This window comes from Sceloporus undulatus, chromosome 1 (genome assembly GCF_019175285.1).
Source record: "Sceloporus undulatus isolate JIND9_A2432 ecotype Alabama chromosome 1, SceUnd_v1.1, whole genome shotgun sequence".
Classification (NCBI taxonomy): Eukaryota; Metazoa; Chordata; class Lepidosauria; order Squamata; family Phrynosomatidae; genus Sceloporus; species Sceloporus undulatus.
In genome coordinates, this window is record NC_056522.1 from 181,005,858 (window position 1) to 181,028,377 (window position 22,520).

Consider the following 22,520-nt stretch of genomic DNA (forward strand, 5'->3'; position numbering starts at 1 on the left):
TTTGCACTTCTCATGTTTTTTCTGGGTTTCTTTTTGCAAATTTCACACCAGTAATACTCATTCATATATATTTCATCTTCTTTTTATGATACTCATATCTTGATTCTTAAGCCTTCACATCTTCCCTTAAACCAGGGATGAATATATTAATTCTATATTCTGTTCTTAATTCCAAATATTTCCTCTCTGATTTCACAATTTTCTACCTCCTGATTTAGGATTTTATTCCTTTCAATATGGATTTTTGATCAACCTGTATCTCAACCTAATAATAATAATAATAATAATAATAATAATAATAATAATTATTATTATTATTTAAATCCCACCCTTCTCTCAGGACTGGGATTCAGGGCAGCTTACAACATTAAAAACAATACAGTCACCCCTTCTTTTTTTGCAGGGATCCATTCCAGACCCCCTTGGGAAAACTGAGTTTTGCATATATTCAAGCCCCATTGGCTTGAATATAGGTGCAGGTATATGGGGGCGTGCAGGTGCATGCCAAAGGTGTGCGCCCTTTCATTCCCCCTCCATTTGTTCCTCGTGTATAAGCATGGGACGCAAGTCTGATGACCGCGAGAACAGAGGGATCACTATACAATTAAAACATACAAAAATAGTACATTAAAACCAAATTAAATTAGTACAATAATTAAAACATATTCCTAAAATATCAAAAACTTTAAAAAGATCAAAATGTGTAAAATACATTAAAACAATGTACCACCTCAGGCCATTCTTTAAAAGCTTTCTATTTTGAATGTTTTGAATGCCTGTCTGTAAAGGAAGGTGTTATCTGTTGGCAGGAGGCCATCAAGGAAGGGCCATTCTGGTGTCCCTGGGCAGGGAGTTCCAGAGTCTAGGGGCAGCCAAGGAAAATTAGAAGTTTTCATGATATTATTTTCCCTTCTTGATTTATTTCTTTCAAATAACTAGGGCTGGTATTTTAACATTTCCTTTCATTGTGGTTTCTTCTTTCTTTCATGTCTGTAAAAACTCCTAGATCGAATCCCTCTTTTACTAAATTGCACTCCTTACACTTTATCTCTTAAGACTACTTCATATGTGCATGCTCATCACTTGACAAAGGCTGCTCTAAGTGATGAATTGCATGTGTGAATGAGTGATCACAGATCAAACAAAACACTTAGAACTTTCATTATCACTTCGGTTCTCTTCAGTGGAATCTGCTCGCACGTTTATATATCATATAATGTATATCCATGTGTGAAACAGCCCCCATATCACTCATTAACTGTCCTCATTTCTAGAATAATTTTTATACTCACAACACTCAGTATAATCTTTCATATTCTGTTCTCGTTGTTCCTATTTCTTATCACCTTTGAGACATTTTGCTGTGGATGTTGAAGTGCCTCCAAAGGATTAATATAGAATGGCATAATACACAACTGAGTGATCAGATCCAAAGTTTTTTGGACACCTAAGAGACATTTGGACTGAAATAGTGGTCACCCATGCAACATGGCAGGACAGTCTAAAGTAAGGCAAAATTTGGAAGCAATAGTATGACAGATATGAACCTGGAATCCGAAGAAAAGTCAACTGTGCTTGTAGGGCAAATTCATGTAGGCCCTAGAGTAGTCCACGAGAGCCTAGCTATTTGCCCTCCTGTTTTCTATTATTTAAAGCTTTTGTTGTCAGGATCTTCACATTTAATAATTTACAGCTGGCCCTCCTTATCCATGGATTCTTTATCCATGGATCCAACCATCCATGGCTTGAAATTATTAGTGTGTGTATTTTGCCAAAAAACAAAGTTTGTTTTTGCCATTTTATATAAGGCACACTATTTTGCTATGCCATTGGATTTAGTGGGACTTAAGCGTCAATGGATTTTGGTATCCATAGCATGGAGTCCTGGAACCAAACCCCAGCAGATACCAAGGACCCACTGTTTCTCTTTTTTTCTTCTTACATGCAATAAGGAATACTTCTCAAAAACTACTTATGTGAAGGCAGTTTCTTATGTATTGTCATGCTGGGGAGACAGTTCATTTCATTTTCAAATTAAACATTTAGCAGTGCATTATAAAAACTCAAACAGTTTTGATATATTTTTTTGAAAAAACAACCAAATGTGCTTTCTGTTTTTAGTGTCTGCCCTAGCTAATTATTCAGCTGTTTCAAACACTTGATTTAATATGCAAAATTAATGGCATCTGCATGCTCAAAAACACAAAGTATAGGCTTTGAATGTCTTTCCCAATCAAGTATAACTTCCATATTTGTTTCAAAAGAGAGAGAAAGAGAAATGAAAGATATTCTAAAACAAGAACCCAACCTGAATTGATCTGCTGAGAAACTGCCTGGTTTAAAACACACTATGCTAGATCACAAAGTGCCAAATCGATTGTTACATAAATATGAAATGGGAAGATGCCCAAATTTTAGTAGTAACATGAGAATCAAGAATATATGTCTAACATCCTGTTTAAGAGATATAAGCCAGATCACAAAATGCTTTGTTAGAACACATTTTGTGTCCAGATCAATGCTCCAGGGAAGTCAGTCACAGAATGGAATCAATCCTAGTTGTTTCCTTCAATTATATATCTGCACCTTTGCTTTTCTTTCTGGGAAGAAGCTAAATGTTTCCTAAAGATAAAGGGCTACATTCAGAAATCACCTCCCATAGATTCAGTGGAACAGTCCTGGTCACAGAATAAGGATAGAAATTATTTGTCCTGTTGCAATCCTTTAAAGAACATCCATGGGAAGGTGATGTTGGCAATGTTAGGAAGATGGGAAAACATGCAAAAATCACTTTAACACCTTTCTGTACTGGTTATGGCAGGCACCCTACTCAAGTGATGCTACCATCAACAAAATGTAATTTCTGGTTACCACTTGAGTAGACCAACAGCATCAATGGGATTTACATAAGGATTGAGTTACCAATTTCCCATTCATTTATATAAGTTTCCTTAGGTCAGGCCAAGCAATTGCAATTAAGCCTCTGGTTTCACCCCATCTCACTTGTCTACCCTGAGACATTTAATGAATTAAATTATTAAATGCTATCAGTGTTTTTCACTCTAAAGATATATGCATATTCTGACCTTCAAAATGTATCTCAGATATCATAATTATAATACTCGCACTTTCATACATTGACTAGATTTAGGTTGTATTTGGGCTTAGTCATGGTTTGAGTGGATACACTGGAATCAATGACACTCAATTTAATCATGGCTAACCTAATTGCTCACAAGTGACCTACATCTCATTGCTTTCAATAAAGGCTTGTGCACTCTTAGAAAACAGTACAGTCCCATTACCATTAGAGATGTAATACTTGGATTCTCACAGCAAGAGAACTGAAGCAATCCACTCAGTGTATCAGATTCTGAAATTAATGAAAGCATTATCAGCGGAATCATTCTAACAGATGGATATAAATAGCCAGTTTTTGAAACTCTCTTACCTTAATAGATTTTTTTTAAATGGCAAAGGAAACAAATTCTCCCAGGAAAAACAAATTCAAAGCAGCTATGATGGTCTAGTAGAATCAACAAAAATTCTCAAAGCAGTAAGCTAACGTATTTCACAGAAATCTTCTTCAAACCATCTATGTTTTTTTTAAAGAAAACAAGTGGGGAAGGGGAGTGCCTGGCAAGAAAATACACAACTTTATTTCCTTTCAACACACATTTTATATTCTAGATTCTGAGCTAATTAGTGAATGGGGTCAAGACCTGAGAACTACTTTAGAATTTAGAATCTCATGGATTTCATACCTAAGCATCTTTGTGCAGAAGAGATCCATAAGAAAAAAGGAACAAAATATTCTGTTTAAGGAAGTATTAATTTCTCTTTTAGTTGTACTTCAGACTACTTATAATTGGCAATGGGGGGAAATGTGTTTACTATTAAGGACTCATCCCACTTGCAATTTCAACCGTTTTCCAATTCACCTTTGCTCCATGTTGGTAATCGATTCCAAAAGGTCTTTTGTCCCCGCTATGAAACCATATATTTTCCTTATCCCTGTGTAATTGCTTCTTTTTTGGCACAATTGTTGTCCCCACTAGTAGCACCGCTTCAAAATCCCATGACAATCATATGTGCGTCATCAGTGATATAAGCAGCAGCCCGGACAACCAGGGTTGGAGATTTGGGGAGGGGGCAGGGTTGGAGATTTGGGGAGGCTGAGAGAATGTAACCTGCCCAAGCTCACTCAGTGGGTTTTCATGGTCCAGCCGGGGATTTGGACCCTGGTCTCCCCAAGCCCAAGGCAGAAGCCACCCACTCCCGCAAACTGGCCCCTCAAGGGTATTTCTAGCCCAAGGCGAATTGGGGTGCGAAAGGAGAAAGAGGAATGCAAGGCACGGTGCATCCAATTTTTTTTTTAATAAATTGATCTAAGAATCAATTCATTGGTTTAGCAACTAGTTGCAAAACCAATGAATTGAATCTTCTTTTTTAAAAAAAATACAACCATAAGTCGCACCACGCAAGCAAAGAAGCAGAGCTGAGGGGGGGGGGATGGTGGATCTACCAAAAACTGAGGAGTGATGATAAACACCCCCTGCCATTTGTCTCTCCCCTCCAGAATGATGCAATTCAGATTTGTCATTCCCACTTGTTGACTACTCTTCGGAATCAATTCTTTTCAAAAGAACTGCTAAGAAACTAGTGTCTGGAAAAATCCATTTTTTGTGTGTTTGCCTTGCTTTATCACAACAGAAATCGATCACATTATGACAGGAACCGATTTCAAATGGGAACAAGGGTCATTTAAACTGATCAGCAATCACTTTATTTCGTAGTGGGAACACACCCTAATTATAATGAACAGGATTTTTATGAAGTTGATTCAGCATCTGGCAGTCCAATACTGGTAAATAAACATACACTAAACATGACTTGGAGCATTATGTTAACTACAGTATAAAACACCTTTTAGGTTTTCTTGAGTTTGTTTATGTAGGGACATAATTCTAGAGCTATGGAAACTGGATATACACCATGGATATTACACATCAATTACAGTAAGTGCTAAAATATGCTGAGAAGGCTGGCACAAGACACAAGAGGAGACTAACCAGTGGTGTCACTACAGGGGTATGGGGTGTGTGGACTGCATTGGGTGACACCCCAGAAGAGAAGTGAGACCCAGGCAAGTGTACCCCTCCCCTGCAGCACATCATTCCACTTATGAGTGGAGGGGTGCACAGCAGCAAGGGAGCAGGCACACCCATCCAGCCACCATGTGCCATTCAACTCATGAGTAAAGTGGTGCATGACAATGAAGTGATGTGATGTGCCCTTTTACCCTGCCTCAGAAGGCCCACTCCCCTCACTCCCCCCACACTGGTTACACCCTGGACAGTAACACCACCCAGAATAACAACAGATATGCCCCTCTAAGAAGGTATACAGTGGGCCCTGGGTATCCGCTGGGGTTTAGTTTCAGATTCTCTTTCTGTGAATACCAAAATCCATGGATGCTCAAGACCCATTAAATACAATGGCATTATATAAAATGGCAAAATCAAGGTTTGCTTTGGAAATATATATATATATCTAAATATTTCAAAGCCGTGGATAGATGAATCTGTGGATTAAAAATCTATGGAAGCTAAGGACTGACTATGCTACCTTCCCAGGTAAGCCCTTCCAAGTTCCATTGCTTAACAAGATCCTTGCTAACTACAATATTAGGATATCTTACCCTTAATAACTCTCAACCCCTGTCTCAGATTCACTGCTCAGGATCCATTTGCCCCACATACATGCCCTTTCTCATAACCACTCCCAGTGTCCTGATGTTTCTTTTAATTTCATAGCCTATTGTTTACATTGTTACTTCACAATCTTGTTCTAACTGTTGCTCTTGTTTACTTCTTCCACAAACCACAAACTGCCCCCAGTTATAGTCCCTTAAAAGATCCTAAGATCTAGACTAAGTTTGGAGTGGCCATGACATTGGGGAATTCTGGCAGTTGTAGTCCAAAAATGTCAATTTCTAAGCTTTGCTGCAACTGATTGTTTCTGAGATCACCACTACTTTTTGAAAAGGTACAACTAGAAAGATGAAGTTCAAAACTCACAGGTGATACCAAACCCAACACCTCTGATTAATTATGTGACCGACATCTTCATGAATCCATATATTTTGCACAAGCAAAACTCTGGATGGGTCTATGCATATATACCACACCTCACGCAACCCTTAGTAATGATTTTTGTACTAATGTTACTCATAAATCTTAATTTCCATATATCACTGAATGTAACATCAATAGTTGTGGCAAAAACAACTAGTAAAAATAAAAGTATAGTTTTAAATAATATCATATGCACAGTTGAATTGTATTTACATGTACATTGTTTCAAGTGGTTAAAAGTAAAAAAACTGCTAAGCGGTGATGTTTTCAAAGAAATTTTTAAAAGAATTTTAAATTTAAAAAGAAAGAACTGAACTGTTTTTATTTAAGCTGCTGTCAAAGAAGTTAGTAAAAAGCCTATGCTATCCACTATTTTCTTTCTCTCAGTCTCAAGGGTGCTATGAGATCCCTTTGCATAGAGATTTCAATAGACATGGAGCCATTTTTGTCTTCTCTACTGTTTTTCCAGAAAACTGAATGGCTACATTCTGTTCTACATGAAGCTGGGATTCTCAGTTCATTCCAATCTAATTAGGGTAAGATAATGCATTTTCATGTGAGGTGAGTCTATGGCAGCGCAGGGAATAAAATACATTTTCTTATAAGAAAGTTGGAACTTTTATATTTAAAAAAATACTCTTTTCATTCTCTGCTGGAATATTTTTATATCCCAACATGAAAAAAGAAGATAAATATCTCAAGGGGATAAACACTTTTTCTTTCCTTCTGGGAAAGGCAGATCTTTAAAATTTAAAATATGTTGGCTGTTATTTTGAAAACAAAAGCATGTTTACTCCTGCTTAAAATCTGGTATTCTATTGCAGAAAAGTAACCCTTAACACCCTTCCCCCTGCAATAAGCATGCATTTTTTTCTTTCAAAGAATCTGGGTTATTAAAATAATAATCCCCAGCATTTCAACATCAAGAAATTTCCGTTTCTTACAGAAAACAGGAGTGAGACATAAGGAGTGATAATGGGTGGGAAGTGGAACAGAAAGTGGTGACAGAATTACTCAGAAGAGATTTAGATGTAACCTCACTCTAATGCAGGGTGACCACATGTCCTCCTTTTCCAGGACACATCCTGAGCTTTCTGCCCAGGAGGAATTCCAAAATGTCCTCATCTGAGCATGACTAAGAATCATGAATTTACATATATATTAGTGTTTTTAGTTTTTATTTTGCAATGTTCTGGTTTTTTTTTTTAATGTCTTACATTTTTCAGTGCCTCGTCCTCCTTGTTGGTTATGGCATCTGGTCACTCTGCCCCAATGGGATCAAAGGGCTTCCATTCTCAGAGTAGGTTTTGGGACAAGGAACTCATGCATTTGAAGGGACAAAAGCATCTCCCACACCTTGCCTCTTCATTTCCCTCAGAATCCATGTTCGTCAGACAATTGCTCTACCAATATTGACTATACCAGCCAACAGGAGCTTCCCAGGGTTACAGATAGAGGTCTATTTCAGCCTTGCCTGAAGATGCCAGAGTTTAAAAGATGGGCCTTGTTCCCACTATGGTTTAAACCAGATCGTGATTCCAAATGAAACGGTTTAAACCACTAAACCAAGTAATTCCAAATGAATCGATTTAAACCACCGTGGTTAATTCGAATCGCTGAAGCAATTCAGAAAGTGGGGGTGCATGGTTTTTACCCATTTAACCCACATCAAAAAGACACTGGTAAAATGGGGTGTTTTGGGGGCTGAATTGATTTATTTACAAATAAATTGATTCAGCCCAAGTGGGAACCGATTCGAATCCGCCCTGGTTCCCACTGGCAGTGGCTTCCCCGGCCTCCTGGCCATTACTCCATGCTTCCTCCGTCCTCACTTATATGTCTTCCCAGCCTGTCTCTCTCCTTCCGCCCTGGCCTCTCCTCCACCACCGGCCTATCAGTATGACCAGGAGGATGGAGGGTACATGGTGGTGAAACCGCAGCTGTCGCTTCTTGCACCAATTCTTGAAACCGGTGCAAACATAGTGGGAACCACTCTGTTTGCTTTACCGGTTTCAGGAATCGAATCAAGTGGTAAGTGGGAATTGGGCCCTGGTGTTCCACTGCAAAGTCTGAGTCTTTTTTTTCCAATCAAGAAAAAACAAACCTGCCCCAAAGGAAAAAAACCCAGGAGCTCTGGGCCCAAACTGGCAACACTCCTGCTCCTGCTAGAGGCTATTGTTTCTACATACATTTCTGAGCAGGCAGGCTACTGACCCCTGTCTGGCTGCAAGGCAGTGCTATAGACAACTTCTGCCAGATGATTCCTTCAAATTAATCTGATTTATCAACAAAGAGGTTATTCACTTGTGTAGCAATCTCCTTTGCTCCACCTGAGATCAAATAAGCAAAGTGTATGTCTTAAGGGTTGTACATGGCATTGTGTGTGCCTTCAAGCTGCCCATTGACTTGTGACTACCCCATGAATTTCAGAGGGTTTTCTTAAAAAAGGATACTCAGAGGTCATTTGCCAGTTCCTTCCTCTGAAATATAGCATCTGGTATTCATGGTAGACTCCCATCCATGTGCTAACAAGGACTGACTCTGCTTAGCTTCTAAGTTCAGATGGGATCTGGTACCTTAGGCAGCTACTGTAGTAAAATTCCAGAGCAACATTTGTGCTTTACATGCAGAGTCAATGTCAGTTCAACATTACTACTTGAAAAGAGCCTACATCTACAAATTCTTATCCTACCCTGTCCCAAAGGTTCATGATGAATAATGTGTTTAAGGAAAAGGGCTATACTCTAAGCTATATCTTACATTTTTAAAAAATCTTTTGGCAAAAATAAAAGTTTCCTTTGGGACTGGAATGGCAGTAATTTGTCTTTGGAAGGTAGCTGTAGGGAGTTCTACAGACTTTAAGTATTAGAAAGTTCTTTTAGCATTTCAAAAATGTGTGCTCATTCTTACACAGTGCTATCAGAGGCTGAATTGTATGGCTGCTGTTACTATTGGATTTTTCTGTTGAAAATTCTCCGTAACCCTTTCACAATTTGCTTTGAAACTGGTACTGCTCACTAGTAAAGCCTGAAAAAGTGCTCCAGCATCTTATTAAGAGTTGGGAACTTCAGTAAGAAAGACTTCAAGAGGAGTAAGAAAATCAGTCCACCCAAGTGGGACCCTCCAGCAAAGTATTTTAGTGCAGAGCTTCTGTTATGGATATCAGCCAGTCATGCCATTTTCCAAAATACTTAATTATTTTCCATTTCTCATTAATTTCTTGCTCCTTTGCCAAAGATTCAGTCTGCATTCTGCAACAGTTGGCCACACTCACTCATCACTAGGATTCCCATATCTCAGGGCCTGAGACCTTTTCTTTGGTTTTCAGGATGCTATGGAGGAATCCCTGGGCAAGAATGCTGCCTCAAAAAGTTGTGCATGTGTGGCTAGCTAGATAGCTAGATTTTCCTCCTTTGGTGTTTTTACATACTCTGTGAAACTATGGCTGATGTTTAATGTATCATCCTTATAACATCACCAGGGCTCACCTCCTGTGAAATCACAAGGACCTGTCCCTAGGACTCAGTCACACTTAGGTTCCCAGTCTCCTCATTGATGCAATATCGAATCAAAGTTCCCACTACATGTACCATGATCAAATCTCTCAGTGGCATTTTAACCCTATTACTGTTCACACTGCCAGTGTATCAATTTAAAATGGAGCCTCCATTTGACCATTCTCGGGTTGTTGTTTTTGTAAATGTCAGTCAAGTGATGTGCATCTTTGTCATTCCACTTCCACTTTCACTGTTGATGACGTGCCCTTGCTTCTGTTGTCATGGGTAGTTTGAATGTGAACACAAATAAGTGCATAAATGAAGTGTATAAATGTATAGATAAGCCTTCCAATGCTAAACCGAGGGAAATGGAGGCAGTAGTGGAAATACTGATCAGATTCATGGATCTGGTGTATGTTATGCCCTTCTACATGTAATCCTTCCTTTCCTGTTTTGCCAAGCTTTAAGTCTGGACTCAGTCAATCAGAAATTCTTACTAGTCCCCATCCCACCACTGCCATTTTAGTTCTTTTTTTCCAACTCTCCCTCACCTCTTTTGTTATTCTTGAAAACTTTGAGGTTCCTCCTGGAACTGATTGCTCTCATTTGTACACGGATGGTGCCATTTTAGTTATATAAAGACACAGCTCTGGAAAATTACTTTGTTCTTAGTACATATAGTCAGAAGCATAATATGGATTCATTCACGCTATAATCAAGTAGGTTTTAGGGTTACTTTCAGCTGAAAGCTGGTTGAATATATAGTTTCAAGGTACCTAGACCTAAGGCACATTTGAGTCATTTTTGGGACATCCTGTTAGCTCACAAACAAACCCCTATTTCACTTGAGGAAAAAAAATCATCAGGATGTAGTTATGAAATAAGAGTCTATTTTCAACATTGTGGCATTTTAATGAATCAAATCAAGCTGTGCATATGCTTTGGCTTTGTTGCACCAGGGGTACATCTACATTGTTGAAATAAAACAGTTTGATACCATGTTAACTGGTGTCCATCCTTGGCAGAGAAGACTAAAGGCCTTGTAAAACTACTAATCCTAGGATTTTGCAGGATGGAGCCCTGGCAGTTAAAGTGGTATGAAACTGCATTATTTCTACATTGTAGATGCACTCCAGACGGTTTTTTTTTTTCCTCCAGAGAATAAAATTAAATGTGGCTAAAGCAAGACTTACCTGCCTGTGTATACTTAGGTTTACATGGACATACAATTTATTAATCTCTAGTGCAGATATTACTGAAATTTGAGAAAAACCATCTCTGAATATGATGTAATACCTGATGAGTGTGAGTTGTATTTTGTTTTGTGCTCAAAGGGGCCAGGAGTAGGGATCCTGCAACAGAAAATGGCTGAGCAGCCCTGTGAAAGGAAGCACTCCAGCACAACACATTACAGCATTCTGTTTCTGGTCTCAGTTGCTCTCCCATAATTTTCCAGATCCTTTTACTAGTCAGTGTTTCTCAGCAGTCACAACATTAGTTTTCTGACTCAAGATTTCACAGATATCAGCTCCTGGAGGAGCAGTAATCTTGCCTAGATTGCTCATACGGAACCCTGCCACAGACTGAGCAATCTGTTACTGAAATGTAGCATTTTGACTTTTAAGGAGCTACCTAAATGTACTTTAAAGCTGCCAGTTACCACTCTGGGAGTAGCAGGAGGGAGACGAAATCCCAAACCCTGATGCTGACCCTTTTAACTGCCTGACAACAAGTATGGGCTCTTAAATGGGTATTTACCATAGTGAGAAATGTAATAACAGATGAGTAAGACTACTTCTACAGATTCAGGAAGCAAAGAGTCATGGTTTTTGTTGTTGTTATATACAGAGAAGAGTAATTCTGCTGAAGACTGAGTAGTTATTGAATTAATGGCCAAAGTGTTCAGTGGCTGCATTTCACTTCCTGCAAGAGCCCTTCAGAAGAGCCCTGTGCTTTTAAAATTTGCAAACAGAGTAAACACCTACTAAAAAAGACGGGAGCCGGAGTGAGAGCTCCTCTTTGTTATTTCATGTGTATGCAATCAATAAAGAACATGGTGCACTGCTGTCTGGTGATAGCAACAACAACAACAACAACAGAGTAAGTATAGGGTGAGATATAAATATTTTAATAAATAAAAACTAGTAAACAAGGAGACTATATGCTCTCAAGGAGTGTATTTTTTGTGGTTTGATGGTGGAACAAAAAGTGTGGAAAAATGGGAAATGTTCTTCTCTTAGAGGTCTCATTCCCATACAAGACCAAGATCTAGTGGAACCCAGCCTTTAAAATGGAGGTGGAGTGTGCATTTGAAAGACTAACTGGATAACTAATTTAAAAGCATTAACATCTAAAAATAACAAATCACATCATACTGAATTGTTATCCCCAGCTTTGGTGGAACAGCAGCTTCTACCTTTGCTAGTTCTTCAAAGCACATTTCAAAAGGTTTAAGAGGGTCACATTAAACCATATGATACACTAGGGCTGCTAGATCAACACAAGGAGATGGAGGATGCTGGTACATAGTAATCAAGGCTAAAATTTGGTTCCATTTTATTACTTTCTGGGGAAGGTATAACAATATCTCCCTGGAAACCATAATGAGAAAATCAAGAGTCAGCCTTAGGAACCATCACACACACCCCCCCTCAATGATTTCTTTAATCCCTTGTGGTTTAGTATGATGGTTGGACTGCTCCTTAACTATAGTTAAGATTTCAGCTAGGTTAAACTATGTTCCTGTTCTCTGACTAATATTTGCATTAATGCATATATGTTACTAAATCATCTTAAAGCCAACAAAAGAATTGAGAGAAGCTCACATTTGAATTTGTAAGTCCGAGTTTGCCCAGTTGTTGGGAGTTACAGTTTATACAGGGCTCAAGTGGGACAGTAAAAGACAAGTGGGACAGTAAAGGCCCTGAGTATGTTACAAATCAGGATGTAGACAGTGCCATAGTGATTTAGAGTGATGTAAATTTTGAGGTACAGACACTCATCATGACAGTCTCAATAGGTTGAGAGACCCTTAGGAGGAATCCCCAAATGCACACATCTGCGTTTATACATAACAACAGCAACAACAAAACCATATAGGAAGGGGCAGATATTTTGGAAGAATAAAGGCCACAATTTTATTAAACAACAATAATAACAATATTGTAGGGTTAGCTCCAAAGCATGAGGTCTGGATCTGTCATCCATCAATCCCTGATTGATCGATGAACCCCAACTGCTTGGTCACGGCCAAGTTTCGGGATGACAAGGAGCCACGGGTTAACATGCCTGTCGCTTAATGCTAACCGGTTATTCACATGTGTGCATCTCTGTCCCTTGTCACCAGGGGACACTGAATTGATGTGGCCCCCGCTGGACTCCCAATCCAGGGCTACACAGCTCTGGAAACCACAACCAACAAATCCAAGACCTATGCAACCGCCAATCGCTCCAAAGTTGTAAGAGCAAGCTCCCAAAACTGAAATAAGAAGGGTGGCTGGGGAGAGACGAACTGGGAATGGTGGTGAGGCCCCGGCCCACGTGGCCTTAAATAGCCCTGCTGCCCAATGAGGAGCTGTGGAAGAGTGGGAGTCCTGCCTTCTCGGCCCCCCTCCAACCAATCCTGGGTTATGCCGACACCGGTCAATCAGGAGGCACGTCTGGCCCCAGCGCCTCCTGGAACGTGTAGTCCCAGTGCCGGGAGGAAATGCCTCCCCTTTCGGCCCCCAGCCAACCAATCGCTGGCCTGGAAATCCCGGCAAGGGCTGCTGAGGGCTGGAGCTTGCCGGAAGCTGACCCAAAGACATGGCTCTTCCGGCCCAGTAACTGGGCCATCCTGCTGAATTGGGCGACCCCATTTGTCCAACTATTTGTTGAGCACTCTAAGTTGCCCATTCAAAACCATGCCACCCAAAATAATTGGCACAGTAGCAGAGATAGCTCACCATATTATATTGTTGAGAAAATTCATTCTGCCCTCAGGCCCCAGATACTGTAAGTACAGTACTGGGACTAGGCTCAGAGGAAACAGAGCAACATGAGATGGGCTATGAAAAAATCATCGCCCCTGCTCTGACCTGCAAGCACTGGGTCAGCTACACTACTTTCAATGCTGCGTATTCTTTGTAATAAAAGAATCTGACATCTTTAAGACCTAAATGTGGCAGAGATTGTTCCATTAGAAATGGTTTGTGGGGAAAAAACCAGTGAGATTGACATCATCATCACCACCATCATCATCAAAAAGAAAATCCAATTCCTTGGTTAGTCTACATAGCAGAAAGGGTGAACGATCAGGCCACTGGATAATTAGCTCTTGTTCTCAAATTCTGAGAAGTAAGACAACTGATGAGTTATCGATAGTTCACTACTTACCAAGACCATATAATAGTATGTGATGTTAACTAAAATGGTGATTGAGCACATTGGAAGATGTAGTTATTCTCCTTCCCTAGAAGTGACAGAAGGACCAATTTGCTGAATTTTCAATGAACAGAGTTTTTAACAAGCATTACAGTCCTTCCAAATGTCACATTTCTATTCCAAATTCTAAACTGACAAAATTTCATGACATCCTTACCAGAAAGACCTGCTTGCAGCGAAAAAGCTTGATTTAATTGACTTAAATTTGGTACTTGCCGGTACAAAGCAACCTCAAATTGTTTCCCCCAAGGCTCTGTACTATTTCGGGAAGAACAGAACAAAAAAAAAACCAAAACCCACAAACCTTCCAATTCAGTGCCTGTTATCCCCTCTTAAACATTTCTTTCTCAAAACAGCAGGGAAAAGAGGAGCTGGGGAGAAAACGATACAAAATAATTGGGACCAAACATGATCTTTGGTGCTTTGAGCACCACAACCCACAGTTCAGCCATTAATAATGTAAAAAGTTAACGCCTTGTGAAGTCAAGTTTAGCTTCGGATTCACACACTGACATCTTTTGGAAAAGACTTCTGAAAAGTCTTAGCCTGTTTGATTTGACTGAAGATATCTGAATCAGAAAACAGGAACATATAGAACTGCTTTATACCCAGAGCTTGGGCAAGAGTTTTTTGGGGGAAGAGGGATCTTCACCTCTCAAAATGGCCATACCACTGGCAACTCTAGCAGAGAGATTCCCAGACTCCAGTTATCTGTCCTTCTAGACCAGTATTGCCTGTTCTGATTGGCATCTGCTCTCCAACATCTCAGGCTAGGACTTTCGTCATTCATCTTACTTAAGAGCCTTTTCATTGGAACACCAGGGATGGAGCATTTTTTTGCCACATGTAGCATGCGGTCGCTAAAGAAGCACAAAACAAGAATAGCTTTTTAATAAATAAAGATTAAAGTAGGGATCAACATTTCTTCGTCTTTTCTTGAAGACTGCTTTCTATGTTCAAGGAAGACTGGATTTAACACCAGTCACTCTTTTCCTGTGTTCCTTTCAGAACAAATTGATGCACTTGATCATTTTTTTTAAAGAAAAACAAGGCTGTTGAATGCCCTCTGAGCACACTTGCCAATCAATCTGTCTTTCTGCATTAGTAAGAAGGGGAAAAAAGTGTAACCGAATTGCTCCTTTTGCAAGTTAGTGATGTGTAATTCCTATATGTCATATAGCAGCCCTATTTAACTGAGATCCTCACATCTGTTTATTCTGGGTATGGCTGTCTTGATGCCATTGTGTTGCCACTGCTGCTGATTTCTTTTTGAGATAGTAGATGTATTCTACATAATTTCATTAACCTAATTGAAATGCAGCAAGGCCAGTCATTTCATTTTGGCTGGGGAGCTGCAGAAGTGTGTAATTCATTTATCCTGCTGGATGTTTACAGAAATATATGAGAAGTGCAACAAAAATGTTATTGCTAAATGTGCTTCACCCAAAAATTATTTCGAGTAGAGACTCTTAGTGAAGCAATTCTCCTTGCCACAACAACCTCTAATGAGAGATAATGATGATAATGCAGTATTATGTGTATCCGAAGACAAAAGCAGAGGTGAATAACAGCCAAATGGCTATTGTCTCTCAGCTAAACATACAAATTATACTTTGATTTTATTTCTTCCAATTAGCACTTTGAATTAATGCTATCTCAGCAAGCAAAGCTCATTGTTATATTCTAGAGATTTAGTAATAGCATTCTGCTGGTACTGCCACACCTCCGTTATCATCCAATTCAAATAAATAACCTCAAACATTTCCCCGCATATGTATTTCATTTGCATATGGTCAATTTTGAAATATTAATTCTCTGTAGGTGCAGGCTTTTGTTTCTTGTGTTTTGCTTCATTCAATAGCAGTTGGAAGCTTCCATGTCACTGAGGCTTTAATAACTATCCAACATTCTGAATATGAATTGGTTTTCAGGGGCTTCCAAGCGAAAAGGTTCAGCACTTTGGGTAGCTGCTTCTAAAGTTTGGACTAAAACCCAGAGCAGATTCGCTGCTGTGCTGACATGGAAATCACCAGCTGCCACTACTTTTACTTGCAGTCACACTGAGATGGGCACAGAAAAATAGATACATTTTGAAATATAAGTGCTCAGTGGTATTCTGTAGGGAAGAAAGGCTTTTATGGGGTTTGATAAGAATAATGTACTTGAGTGATCATGAAAAAGCAACACACATGTGGCATGTAACATACTAGGGTACTCCCTAGACTTGGCAAAGAGTGAATACAAAATGGCAGATCAAAACAAGCTTCTTCGTTATACCGGAAGGAGTTGCTGTCTTTGAAGCCACAAATCACCAGCTGAATTCCACTTAGAAGAAAATTTGGCAAGAACAAATTCTCAGATACAGAAAGACTTCCCCAAATACTTTTTGGATTTTAAAAGTATAATATGGAAAGCATTTGCAATCACTCCTTCTCAGTCATACTAGAAATGAAATGAATTGGGTAAAGACAAGAGACTTGAGAGACAAAGAAAGAAAACGCATTAAGCAAAACCTGGTTTTCTTCTCAAAACTCCCAAAGTACCATTTTTGACCATCTAAATATTACATTAAAATTTATGATTAGTTTCAAGATGACACAACACATTGGAATACGGCAAGAAATGTGTATTTTGATATTTTATTATTGATGGCAGAGTATAAAATTGGTAGGAATCAACAGATAACCAAACAAATATTTTCAGTGTATGTACTCAGGATAGAAAACAGATCTCCTATATAATTTACTTGGTGTTAAATGAAAGGGAAGAAAAAAATCAATTATAGTAATTGAGATTTTGATAAGACTTGGTATAAGCAGAACTCAAGACAAGACTTCTCCTAAACAACAAGAGAAACATATTTTATATCGATTATCCAGCACAATTTATGCTTTCATTTGCCATTGTGCCTATAAATAAAATATTTTTTCAAGGTCCAAACAAAAGTTTACATTCTGTTCTGCACAGCAGAGACATAAAATCAAACATAGGTCCTAGACAAAACTAAATGCTAAGCATCTGTTAATCTAAAATTATTGGAAATATCATATGCACGCACTAATACATAAAAGACAGATCCCTCTTTCCATTTCACACAGCTAATGAGCAAAATCTTCTTCCTGGATCTTACAGGCTTATTTAACACATATTTTCTATGCTTAAAACAGGTGAAATTCATTGTTGCTTGTCTCCTTTTAACTGCCTATCAAAACAGGTATTTAACGTAGCAAGCTATATAATAATAGTTCAGGGAACCTGCTGAAATAGGGCCAGAAAGCATAGAACAGTTTTTGCTGCCCTCCAAGTATCCACTCTAGATGACCTCCAGTCCTCTGAAATAGGTTTGGGGGATACAAGGGGAGGGGAATTTCCCTGAAAGGCGTAGAGTACAATTTCTAGGTTTTCTTGGCAAGTTTTATTCAGACAGGGTTTAACATTGCCTTCCTATGAGAATAAGGACTTTATCAGACCAAGCTACTAAGAGGCAACAATAGTGTTACTGTAGGAAATACTGTAGGAAAGTGTGATGGTGTTGCTACAGTCCTAGGTTCTGTCTTCTGCACACCAGCCTTCATAACTTCACCTTCCTGCCCTTTGCCCTTCCCAGCATGCCTTTCAGTCTGTATGTTTTAAATTTTCAATTGCACAGTCACAGCAAGTGATTAAGTTTTTAAAAAAGAAATTGAAAAAGAAAAGAAAAACAGTCATCTTGGGAATAGCGAGAGAGAGGGGGGGAAAGAGCAGAATCATGTCCACTTGCACCACGGGACTGCCCACATATCAGAACTGCCTACATATTGGAATTTATCTCACTTGAATCAATAGTGGAAAAACAGTGTGATTGGAAGGCATTGATGGGTTTTGCCCATCAATGAAAAGGAGCACTCCAGGAATAGACGCAAGACAAAGTATAGACAGGGTAGAGAAGGTATCATGTGAAAAGATGCAGCCATTGATGCTACTATCCTGCTGTAATTCTTATTTGGCTGCTTTCTGTGATAAAGTCCTAAGAGAATCGGACCTATCCAACATCATCCAGTGGGTTTTTATGGCTCAGTGGTGATTCAAACCTTGGTTGCCAAGATTCTTAATCCAACATTCAATCCACTACATCATGTTAGCTCTAACAAATTTATCCCTATAAATTCTTGATAGGAATGTAAATTCTAACTTGTTTATATTTGCACAATAACCATCAGGCCAAAAACAAATTAAAAAACACCTTTACTGTAAGCTGGTCAGTTTTTTCTTTATCAATCCTTTTTTGCATTTTTAAGACTGGTTCTTGTATATTTCTACAAAATTTGCAGAAATGAAAAAAATGTGATAACTATCGCCTTGTTGCACTGACTATTAAAAGTAATAGCACAGGGCAAGTTGTCTGTGTCTTTGCAATCAAACTCCTTTTACAAGCTAAACAAAACTCTTTTGGACAAGGCTACAGGAATCACAATGGAGCCAGGACACCTAATCGCTGGACTTGCCCAGGGCCAGGAGGTCAAAGAGGTATTCATCCAGATCTTCCTCACTGGCATGCACATGCTTCAGGTTGGTCATGTGGTCTCCCAGCACCTTGACCAGCTTCAACTCTTCATCAAGGTAGTGAGTTTCCAGGAAGTCACACAGATGGGGGTCAGTATGGCAACAAGCTACCTGGTGTAAGTCCAGCAAAGCTTGGTTCACACTCTTCTCCAGATTAAGGGCAACCTCCATGGTTACAGCTCTATTCTTCCATTCATCCTGCTCTGGTCTTTTTAATGCCCTGCAAGACAACTCTACCCCCATGGAGAGATTGGAAGGTCAAGAACTTCTCAGCTTGTTCATGCTTCTCCTCAGACAGATGATGGAAGAAGGAGAAGAACTTAGTAAGAGGCACATCATCCTGGTTGAAGTAAAGCCCCAAGGACAGGTACTTGTAGCTGGCATGGGGAGACTGGTTGACCAGGTGGTTCACTCTGGCTTCACTCTTGGTGTGGTAGTTCTGATGGATCTGGGAGCTCATGGTACAAAAAGAACAGCATCTAAACAAGGCAAAAGGTTTTGAGGATAAATGGGTCTGTCCCAACCCTGCTCCATTCAGAACTATTGAAAAAAGAGGTAAGGAACGAGGACCAGAGACGGAGAGTATTTCAACTCTCCTTTCATATTTGTGAGCTTAACTTGAAAAGGGGAAAAACCAAATAATAATTATCATAATCATAATATATGAATATCATGAAACAATTTTTTTTTAAAAAAAAAACCTATAACCTATAAGTATGCATTTAGTTGAGGTGTTGAACTTTTGTTCAAATTAGATATCTTAATTTCACATCTAGAGCCAGTGTGGTGTTGCATCAGGACTCTGGGAGACTAAGGCCTGGGAGAGACGGTCCCGAAGTGCCATGCTGCTGCCGATACTAGAATTAGGGACTGTGCACCAACCACACGGTCTCTAACCTTAGCATGGCATGGTGGCAGCCTAATGGCAGCGTCCCTTCCACATGGGTGCCACCATCTTGACGTAAGCAACGTGCAGCATATAGAGGTGCGCCCAGCAACCCAAAACGAATCCAGGTTTTCCAGTTTCGTTTTGGGGCAGAGAGATGCCAGGCAGTTTGGCTGCTGCGGTGTCCTTCCAGGGGGAAACAGGCCACCGCCAGCCCACCCTTTGGGGGCAGTCTGTCCCAGGCCTAAGATCTGAATCCCCACCTAGCCATGAAAGCCCACTGGGTGAGCTTGTGCAAGCTATACCCTCTCAATCTCCAAGGCAGGCAATTACAACTTCCTACTGAACAAATCCCCCCTCCCCCAAATAATCAAGATAACACCATTTTAGGTTGCCATAAGTAGGAAATAACTTGCTATTACTACTACTACTACAACAACAACTATACATTTCACAAGAGAGAACATGTGTTTATATAGGTAGCCAACTCCTGACAACTTGTATTTCCTTTCCTTCCACTACTGAAAATGTCAGTGAGTTGTTAGATATGTCATAGGGTCTAAGCAGAGGGGCAGGATGGCACAGGCCAAACCCATGCTATCCTTCCTTTTGTTCTGCCTTAGGTCAATCATCAGGACTGTGCAGTGACAGGTGGGCATGTGACAGAGAAGTCTGTACTCACTTGATGGCCACTTCAATGCCTCTGCTTCCTTTCCTTATAATTGTATGTATACGTGCCTTCAAGTTGTGTGTTGACTTATGGCAATCCCATGAATTTTATAGAGTTTTCTTAGGCAAGGGAATACTGAGAGGTGGTTTTGACAGTTTCTTGTGTACCTAGAGTCTTTTTCTTTAAAGCAATCTTAGGCCCGTTACACACGGGCTCTATCACGTGATAGGGGTTGGCTGGGGACCTAGCGTCCACACCGGCCTCACCACTATCACGTGACAGGGGCGTAATAATGGCGGTGCCCTATACACACAGGCGTTGCCATTATTACGTGTCGGACGCATAGCATCTGCACGTTGCGCAGCGCTTATGATGTTGTGAGTGCGCGAGTGGCGCCTCGTGGCATCATAACCGTGCCGCAGGAAGAAGCGCCATTTTGGGGCTTCTTTTTTGCTCCGTGCGGGAGCTGCACGGTTTGGCTGCTGCGGCTCCCTCGCGGAGCAACCAGCAGCGCCGGCAAACCGCCGCTTTTGGGCGGTCTGTAACGGGCCTTCGACTGGACAGGCCTTCAAATGGAAGGGTGGATAAATTTTCAAACAGAAGAAACCATCACACCAAGCACTGTCTGCATTTATTTTTACATTCAGGGATAGATTTGTGGGATTAAGATAAATGAATTGGTGAGTGGGAATACACACTTCCACAGAGACCTTTCTGAAGGAGACAATGAAAGTGTATGGAAAAGCACCCGAATAACATGTTCCTCATGAGAATATAGGCTTTTTGAGTAACATGAGTAACTGACTGGCATTAATCTTCAGTAAAGCATGAGCACAGAGATAGTTTTAGACTGATTGCAAATGAAGTTGACTTTAAGCAAAATTGTCATTTATACCTTACAGCCATGAATTAAGTTTAAGAGGTTAAATAGCTTCATCACATTTTTTGAAGCTTAAGTCAGAGTGTTAAATATTCATATTACTCTAGCACTGTCACAGTGATATGAACTAATGTGACATCGTACACAGAGAGAAGAAATGCTTAGCACACATTACACTTATTTATTACAAAATGGATAATCAGCTATGAAAACATAATCATAAAATTCCCTTATGTTAGTATTAAAAAATAATTAAAATGCCAAGTAACTTATAATATAAAATGTAATTATAATTGTAAATAATACGGTGATTTTCTGTAAACTTATGAACTCTGCAACTGCATTCTCTCTGCAATAATCAGTATATTATTTTTTACAACCTGCTGATTACACCTATTAACCAACAGGGCTCACATCTCACAATTTTCATCAGATGGTTTCCTCTGCAATGCTTCTGATTGGTCTGTGCATTAAATTCATTCTCTGGAGCTCTTATTTGAAGGTTTTGTGACTTATTTGCCATTACACAGAACTGTGAGAGTATTAGGTAGATTTTACAAAGCTCAACTGGGAAATATAGTACTGATTTATTTTTAAAACTAATTGAGGTTAAGGGACTTTTGTTTCCTGTTGAGCAGTACGCTGATTTTTTAAAAAACATATTTGACAAAGAGTTAGGAAAATAAACCAAAATCATTACCAGCTTCTCATTTTATCCTTAATAGTCTGTGCACATGTATGCATACAACTACACAATCTCACACACAAAGACACACATCTAGCTTCCAACAGGAGAGAAACTTTCCAGGAAATGTTAAATGTTGATTTTCCCCCCAGACGATATTTGTATTAGCATCTCCAGTACTTACTACAAAATATTTATTTATTTATTTATTTAGGTATTTATATCCCGCCCTTCAGCCTTAATGGCTCTCAAAAGACAACAACTCTTGTTTTACTATAACATGGGTTAATCTTAAAAAAAACAAAAACACTTACAGTTACCATATATTCATTTGCTTTAAAATTTGTTTTTCTGGATATTTAACATAATCATCCTTAATCATTTTTGCTGGGAATTAATGTCCTAGCTTTAACATAAACTTAAGAACCTAAATCCAGCTTCTTTGATTTAGAATAGAGCCAGCATATCAGTAGGATTTACATAGGTGTCAACTGAGTGATATAGCTGTAAAATTAGCCTATCAGATGTTTTATTAGTGCAATCCTTTCTCCTTTTGTGTCATCTTCTTTTAGATTGTAAGCTTGAGGGCAGGAAACCGTCTAATTAAAAATAATAATTGTAAGCTACTCTGATAGCCTTTAGGGCTGAAGGGCGGGGTATAAATACCATAATAAATAAATAAATAAATAAATACTTAATACATCTTGTTGGACAAGAAGACATTCAATCCCTTTCTATTCTTTCATGTTCATATTAAAAGCTGATAAACTGGGGGTTGCCCCCCCCCCTCTACAAGGCAAA

General features: G+C 39.4%; 2 protein-coding genes across 2 annotated transcripts in view; both read right to left on the minus strand.

Annotated features, from left to right (window-relative positions):
- Window positions 1–22,520, minus strand: part of MACROD2 (mono-ADP ribosylhydrolase 2) — a 1,190,526-nt gene that overhangs the window by 354,161 nt on the left and 813,845 nt on the right. The window lies entirely within an intron of this gene.
- The window catches only part of LOC121931117 (ferritin light chain, oocyte isoform-like), a 75,373-nt gene continuing 71,376 nt past the window's right edge, over window positions 18,524–22,520 (minus strand). The window contains 2 exon segments of the mRNA XM_042468461.1: window positions 18,524–18,805; window positions 18,807–19,077. Coding sequence (XP_042324395.1) covers window positions 18,524–18,805; window positions 18,807–19,058 — 534 coding nt within the window. The 5' untranslated portion in view covers window positions 19,059–19,077.